Genomic DNA, 8,578 nt, shown 5'->3' with positions numbered 1-8,578 from the left:
AATAAAGTCTGATACTGTTTCCACTGTTTCCCCATCTTTTTGCCGTGAAGTGATGGGACCAGATGCCATGATCTTCGTTTTCTGAATATTGAGCTTTAACCCAACTTTTTCACTCTCCTCTTTCACTTTCATCAAAAGCCTTCTAATTCCTCTTCACTTTCTGCCATAAGGGTGGTGTCATCTACATATCTGAGATTATTGATATTTCTCCCAAAAATCTTGATTCCAGCTTGTGCTTCTTCCAGCCCAGAATTTCTCATGATGTACTCTGAGTATAAGTTAAATAAGCAGGGTGACAACATACAGCCTTAACGTACTCCTTTTCCTATTTGGAACTAGTCTGTTGTTCCATGTTCAGTTCTAACTGTTGCCTCCTGACCTGCATATAGGTTTCTCAAGAGGCAGATCAGGTGGTCTAGTATTCCCATCTCTTTCAGAATTTTCCACAGTGTATTGTGATCCCCACAGTCAAAGGCTTTGGCATAGTCAATAAAGCAGAAATAGATGTTTTTCTGGAACTCTCTTGCTTTTTCTATGATCCAGCGGATGTTGGCGATTTGATCTCTGATTCGTCTGCCTTTTCTAAAACCAGCTTGAACATCAGGAAGTTCACGGTTCACATATTGCTGAAGTCAGGCTTGGAGAATTTTGAGCATTACTTTACTAGTGTGTGAGATGAGTGCAATTGTGCGGTAGTTTGAGCAATCTTTATAGTCACTAGCAGTCTGTTAATGAAAGAAAGGAATGTCTTAAAACTCAGAATGGCACCAGGCCTGTCACCCATAAGATACATTTTGGAATAATCTTGGCACCAGATTATTCATCCTGGGCCATAAAGTGATTAACGTTATCTTGTAGAAGGACAGATTACCATACAAATAGTTTCATTTACATAGATTAGGGAAACAATATCCGAGTATAACATACTGGTTTGTCAAGTAGGTTCTGAGCCATTAGGCGAACCAACGTGAAGACAGAATTTGGGGTAAATGCATAGCACATTAGCATAACTTAAGACAAACTTTTCCATAAGAAAAATGCATTGGTTATCTCAAGGTTTGAGAATAGTTAACTTCAGATGAAACTAGGTGTCATTATGGCAACACGGTATTTTAAGAGAAACCTCCTTTTAAATTTGTATAGAGAAGAAAAAAATATCACTAGTTTGTTTCCTCCTGACGCTTAAGAGAAATAAAAATTTCTGACACTTGCAGGCTATTTCCTCCGTTTGGAGAACCCTGGTCTTCCTGCCTGTTACCCTCTCACTTTGACAAATGATAAAAAGTTATGTAGCCACCCAGTAAGTTTTTAAATCAGTTGGGTATGTTAGGTAGCTAGAATAGGGAAAAGGAGTCCAAAATGGCCGTGGCTAAAAGACAAGGAAGGGAAAAGCCCGCGAAAATAAAACAAAAGAAGGTCCGAGGAGCAGAGTGAGGACCTCAGGTAAAACAAACAACACTCCTGGCTGGTCCACCTTACATAGGACAGGCCCAGGGGTGGGGGGTGGAACATATAAATAGAGGAGCCAAAGCTAGCTCTCTCTCTCTCTCTCCCACACGCTGGGGTGCTCTTCTCCTCATGTCTTTGGTTCTACATGCCCTCACGACTCGAAGATGGATTTTCCTGCTATCTTCTAAATAAAATAGAGCTGTAACACTGATTTGTCTAAGAGCTATAACATGGTCCATTCGAGACCTGAGAGCTATAACACTGTCTATCCAAGACCTGAGAGCTGTGACACGCAGAGGGGGCCTTAATGTCCGTCACTCCAAATCTTTGTTGTGACGAGACAAAGAACCGAAGAACATACACTCGCGTGACAGGTAAATATCTAGGAACACAAATACCAATTTGAACAGTTAGTTTATGTTTAACTTATAAGGAGCTGCCAAGCTGTCTGCTGTACCATTTCCATCTTCATGAAGATGGAAAGATATTTCCTGTTGCTCTACATCCTCACCAGTATGAAGTATTGTCAGAGTTTTGCATTTAAGCCCTTTTAATAAATGTGTCATTATTTTTAAAGATTCAGATTTTTTTTTAATTAAATAAAGTCATAGTCAAGGGTCCAGCCATTCTCTAGTAAAGGGACAGACACATACCCAAAACCTGATCTGAATAGTACTCTGTGTGTGTGTGCTCAGTTGCTTCAGTCATGTCCAACTCTTTGTGACACCATGGACTGTAGCCTGCCAGGTGCCTCTGTTCATGGAATTCTCCAGGCAACAATACTAGAGTGGAAGACTTGCAGAAGGCCATCTTTTCTTCACAGAGAGGACTGAAGCATTCAGTTCTCTACAAAGTCCTGTTAGTCTTCATCATGTCCTATTCTCTTTCTGCAAGTCACCCAGAAAGAGCGCCTTTCCTCTACCAACTCTGAGTGTGGCACTATAGATAATCCAGTGCTTGAATGTTTATTTTTCTCCATATAAGCTGAACCTTTTCCACAGAAGTTTCCGGTAGCTACTTCATATCTTCCACTAAAGTAGTAACTTGAGTCATTTTTCATAGTACATTGCTGTTGTTTGGTTGGCGCTTGTTGTAAGGGGACACAGAGCCTTATTAGTGCTCGCACCCTCATACCTCTGTCCTCTTTGTCGTAGACTGTCTACAGTCTCCCCAGATCTCTAACCTCCCTCCCCATTCCAGATACAGCCGATCTCTACTGCTGCTCTTTGTGACCAAATAACATGTTTGTCCCAAACCATCAACTAAGGCCTCAAGGACCTGGAAGTTGAAGACATCAGCTGAGCATGTCTTGAAAACTCAGTCCCAGGGCCCTTCCTCTCTCTTACGCTTCCCTCCTCACTCTGCTTTGGACTTTGGCCTTCTTCCATCTGACCGGATTTTCATTGTGAGCTGATCGCATGTTAGAGCTCCCTCTAGGGTGCATTGATTTCATTTTGAAATTCATTTGTATACTTCCATTCTGTCAATTATAGCCTTCCAAAAGTAAAAAAAAAAAAAAGAATACTGGAGTGGGTTGCCATTCCCTTCTCCAGGGGATCTTCCCAACCTAGGGATTGAACCCAGTCTCCTGTACTGCAGGGAGATTCTTTACCATCTGAGCCACCTGAGAAGCCCATAGTATACTGTATCAAGACTTAAATTGACAGAAAAGGGTAAAAGAAGTGAGAAATGAAATATTCCTGCCATATCAGTAAACAAAGATGTCACAGTCATCAGCAATTGCAGCCACCATGGATGGTGAGCTGATGAGCCCTGAGGGAACTCAGGAAGGAAAGAATACTTGCCATCTAGCAGCCATCAAACTGCAGCCACTCCCTATCGTGAGCCACCAAGGAAATTCAGAACATGAAAAACCCAGATAGTTGAGGTATGTATCAAAGGAATGATTTCAGTAAGTTCAGAGTCTTGCATCTTCCCATACACAGAAACTGCACTTCCCGCATGCTAAATTCCTTAACTTGGGATATCTGGATTTCTTAATTTACAAAAAAAATTTAAAAATTGACATTCAGACTACTTGCCTTTTGTTGCAAAACTTATATATAACTTGGCTCCTCCCTCCCTCTTCTTTGGAGAGGTTCTCTCAGGGTTCCTTGAGATGCTGCCTCCTGGACTTAAGTCCTAAAAATTTCCACTGAATAAAGCATAACTCTCAATTTTTAGGTTGCTTTTGTTTTTTTCAGTTTATAGCATCTTGAAAATGCTTGGAGTTTCCATTTTCCAGATGCGGTGTTCAATGAGACTGATTTCTGCTAGTAGACTCCTAAAATTTTTGTCTCTTTGTTTCTTGGGACTCCTTGGTTCCTACCCAATTTCAAGGCTTGTTCTTTAGCTTTTCTATTTCACATATCCTTCTAATATATTTCCCTTGGTTACTTTAGCCAAAGTAATTTTCAATGTTTTTGAAAAAAATAAACCTAATGGTTACATACACAATTAAGCAAATAAAAATGGATGTGTGTAGTTGGAGTGAAAAAGATAAAATAATTGATTTATTAGAAATATTAGTAAGGAGCAAAAAATAATAATTTTTTAATTCAAGAACTACATTCAGAATAGTACAAAAAAAACTTTCATCCTTTGGGAAAATATATTGATGTAGTCTTTGGTTAGGAATTTTCTAAGTTGGAATATGTAAGAATTAGAGAAGAAGCCTATTTTTATTAATAGTATGAGAAATACCAGGGTACTCTGCTCTCCCAACTGCCATCCCTCTATACTCTACCCCTCTTTTCTAATCTCTGCAAGGGGTTGCATTCCCTCTACAATTAGTTGCATTCTCTCTACAATCACTGAGCTCTTTCAACATTGATTGACTTTACTGATACAATCTGAAGTTGTAGAAGTAGGCAAGCACACATTAAATAGTTCATCTTATACAACATCCTCTCATTTCTGCCTTCTGCATCTTTCCATCAACAAATTTATTACCAAATGCATAAATTAAAAAGATGCAATAGATGCAAAACCTTGACCATTTTCTTCAGCAATGTTTTCTGTTGATTTAAACATATCTGGACCGGTGGGCTACAGTCCATCGTGTTGCAAAGAATCCAACAAAACACGACTGAGCACACTCACACAAACGTATTTGGAGAATTGAATTGCTTACAGTTTGCATCTGAAAGCACAACCTGAATTGGAAAAATTAAAACAGCATGACAACACAGATGTTATTGAATTGCTTACAATTTTCATCTGAAAGCACAACCTGAATTGGAAAAATTAAAACAATATGACAACACAGATATTATTTTAGAAATATAAACAGCTCCATTTAAAGTATAGCACCAATAAAACAAGTGTTAGGAAAATTAAAATATCATATGTAATTAAAATACAAAGCAAACAAAAATTATGTACACATAAATAGTAACTGCCATAAGGGTGGTGTCATCTGCATATCTGAGGTTACTGAGATTTCTCCCAGCAGTCTTGATTCCAGCTTGTGCTTCTTCCAGCCCAACGTTTCTCATGATGTACTCGGCATATAAGTTAAATAAGCAAGGTGACAATATACAGCCCTGATGTAGTCCTTTTCCTATTTGGAACCAGTCTGTTGTTCCATGTCCAATTCTAACTGTTGCTTCGACACCACCCTTATGGCAGAAAGAGAAGAGGAACTAAAATGCCTCTTGATGAAAGTGAAAGTGGAGAGTGAAAAAGTTGGCTTAGAGCTCAACATTCAGAAAATGAAGATCATGGCATCAGGTCCCATCACTTCATGGGAAATAGATGGGGAAACAGTGGAAACAGTGTCAGACTTTATTTTGGGGGGCTCCAAAATCACTGCAGATGGTGACTGCAGCCATGAAATTAAAAGACCCTTACTCCTTGGAAGGAAAGTTATGACCAACCTAGATAGCATATTCAAAAGCAGAGACATTACTTTGCCAACAAAGGTCCATGAGTCAAGGCTACGGTTTTTCCAGTGGTCATGTATGGATGGGAGAGTTGGACTGTGAAGAAGGCTGAGCGCCAAAGAATTGATGCTTTTGAACTGTGGTGTTGGAGAAGACTCTTGAGAGTCCCTTGGACAGCAAAGATATCCAACCAGTCCATTCTAAAGGAGATCGGTCCTGGGTGTTCTTCGGAAGGAATGATGCTAAAGCTGAAACTCCAGTACTTTGTCCACCTCATGCAAAGGGTTGACTCATTGGAAAAGACTCTGATGCTGGGAGGGATTGGGGGCAGGAGGAGAAGGGGACGACAGAGGATGAGATGGCTGGATGGCATCACCGACTCGATGCACATGAGTTTGAGTGAACTCTGGGAGTTGGTGATGGACAGGGAGGCCTGGCGTGCTGCGATTCATGGGGTTGCAAAGAGTCGGACACGACTGAGCAACTGAACTGAACTGATCTGAAACAGTAACTGGGCTTCCCTTGTGGCTCAGCTGGTAAAGAATCAGCCTGCAATGCGGGAGATCTGGGTTCGATCCCTGGGTTGGACAGATCCCCTGGAGAAGGGAAAATCTACCCACTCCAGCATTCAGGCCTGAAGAATTTCATGGACTGTATAGTCCATGGGGTCACAAAGAGTTGGACACAATTGAGCAACTTTCACTTTTCAAATAGTAATTGCCAAAGAGAACAGAGTAATCCAGTAAACTGGGATCAATGATTTAAATCTAATGTAATTTTTAACCCTTCCAGATAGGACATCAGTACTAAAGACTTGTCTTTGTGGATTTGTATATCCTGTTTTTAGAAGACTGGATACAAGATACCTTTCTCCAGCTCTTTGATATGATAATAAATCAATAACAATATTTAAAATAAGTAACAATAAGATATGGGCTTCACTGGTGGCACAGTACTAAAGAATCTGCCTGAAATGCAGGGGACGTAAGCTCTATGCCTGGGTCAGGAAGATCCCCTGGAGAAGGAACTGGCAACCCACTCCAGTATTCTTGCCTGAGAAAGCCTATGGACAGAGATGCCCAGTGGGTCTACAGTCCATGGGGTTGCAAAAGAGTCTAACATGACTTAGTGACTAAACAACAATAACAAACAATAAGATACAGTAAGATACAATTACACATCAATGATTTATTGAGTTGTTCTGATAAACTCATGATGGTACAGACAAAAAGAAATCTTATACCATGATATTTATTCAAGAACTATGGGCCCCAAATCAAGTAATTGTGAATAAATGTATTCACAGTTAAATTTCATTAAAGGATTAAATATTTACAACTCAGAATCACCCTGTCTTGGGTTGACCCTTCTTCTAAACATTATTATACATTCTGAGCTTAGCATTCTACCAAAGCACTTTTTTCTGCCCACTATCTAAAAATAGGGCCCAAAGAAAAATAACAGTAATAAAATTAAATTCTTTTTTCCTTCACTCCATAAAGTTTACCTAAAAAGAGTAAGGAGTATATTTCTGTTTATAGGATGACTTCAAATTTTACTGATGTATGAGATATACCACTGCTCTTAAGGGAGAGTGAATGATGAAGAGTGAATGATAAATTGTTACCACCCCTTCACTGAAAATAATTCATCTGCAGAATGATCAATGTAAAGGATCTTCAAGTGACTCAAGCTTGACTCCACACTGAAAGCAAATCAGGCTGAAACTATCGATGGGCCCATTAATGAGGAAATCACAAGAAAGTAGAATTAGGATAAAGATTTTTTCTTCCATAAGATTTTTCTCAAAGCTTGTTTGACATCTTTGTTTCTTAGAGAGTAAATCAGAGGGTTTAACATGGGTGTAACCAATATGTAAAATACTGAAACCACTTTACGAAGTTCAGGATTGCTTGGAGGTGTGAGATACATAAAGGAGACAGTCCCATAAAGCAAGCTTACCACGCCCAGGTGGGAGCTGCAAGTGGAGAAGGCTTTCTTTCTCCCTTCACTGGAGGGGATCTTCAAGACTGTGGTTACAATATACATGTAAGATACTACAATAACAACTACTGTGGGCAAAATAATGCAGGTAGCCAAACTAAGAGATACCATCTTATTGACAAAAAGATTAGAACAGGAGATCTTCTCAATTTGGTAAGAATCACAGAAGAAGTGATCAATGACTCGGGAGGCACAGAAAGACACTGAGAATGTTACACTGACTTGGAGAATGGAACTGACCCAACCGCAGAAATAGGAACCAGCCACCAGCTGAGTGCAAAGGCGTCTTGACATATGGACACTGTAAAGAAGAGGGTTGCAGATGGCAATGAAGCGGTCATAGGCCATGGCCGCCAGGACAAACCCTTCTGTTACAATGAAGAGTGCAAAAAAGAAGAACTGGGCAGCACACCCTACAAAAGAGACAGTCTTTTTCTCAGACATGAAGTTGACCATGGCCTTAGGTGCAATAACAGTGGAGTAGAAGAGGTCGATGAAGGAGAGATTGCCTAGAAAGAAATACATTGGTGTGTTCAGCTGGGAGTCAGTCACAATGATGCCAATCATACTAATGTTCCCCAAAAGGACCATGCCATAGACAAGCAGGAATAGGAGGAAGAGGAGAATGTGGAGCTCTGGACGGACCCTGAAGCCTACAAGAATGAAGTCAGTTACATCTGAATGGTTGCCTGCTCCCTTGTCACCCATGGCAAGAACCTGCTAAGAGGTACAAGACAAGATTAAAAATAGAGACTTCTACCTATTTCCTGGTATCACAAAGTATCTTTTGCCTCTTGTATAATACATTGAAATTTGTATTATCATCTCCTTTATAAGATTCTGTTGTGTTATGTATGATTTGCTGCATCCTTTTATAGGAATTGACTCTGAGGTATATTGTAATTGCCCATCAGCACACAACATTTGAGTCGCCTAACTCATAATTTGGAGAAGGCGATGGCACCCCACTCCAGTACTCTTGCCTGGAAAATCCCATGGACAGAGGAGTCTGGTGCGCTGCAGTCCATGGGGTCGCTAGGAGTCGGACACGACTGGGCAATTTCACTTTCACTTTTCACTTTCATGCATTGGAGAAGGAAATGGCAACCCATACCAGTGTTCTTGCCTGGAGAATCCCAGGGACGGGGGAGCCTGGCGGGCTGCCGTCTATGGGGTCGCACAGAGTCGGACACGACTGAAGCACTTAGCAGCAGTAGCAGCAGCAGCAACTCATAATTTTC

The 8,578-nt window shown here is 40.5% G+C and overlaps 1 protein-coding gene across 1 annotated transcript; it reads right to left on the bottom strand.

Annotated features, from left to right (window-relative positions):
- Window positions 1-7,103: 7,103 nt before the first annotated feature.
- Window positions 7,104-8,045, bottom strand: OR9K1B (olfactory receptor family 9 subfamily K member 1B). The gene has a single exon (NM_001390606.1). It carries the CDS (start codon window positions 8,043-8,045, stop codon window positions 7,104-7,106), a length of 942 nt encoding a protein of 313 aa, NP_001377535.1.
- Between the last annotated feature and the right edge of the window lie 533 nt (window positions 8,046-8,578).

The sequence above is a fragment of the Bos taurus genome, chromosome 5 (assembly GCF_002263795.3).
Source record: "Bos taurus isolate L1 Dominette 01449 registration number 42190680 breed Hereford chromosome 5, ARS-UCD2.0, whole genome shotgun sequence".
Classification (NCBI taxonomy): Eukaryota; Metazoa; Chordata; class Mammalia; order Artiodactyla; family Bovidae; genus Bos; species Bos taurus.
Note: the sequence above shows the minus strand (reverse complement) of the source record. Positions and strands in the feature narration are given on the sequence as shown.

Coding starts and splice junctions, on each gene's coding strand:
- OR9K1B (NM_001390606.1), bottom strand. CDS start 8,045: ATGGGTGACAAGGGAGCAGGCAACCATTCAGATGTAACTGACTTCATT.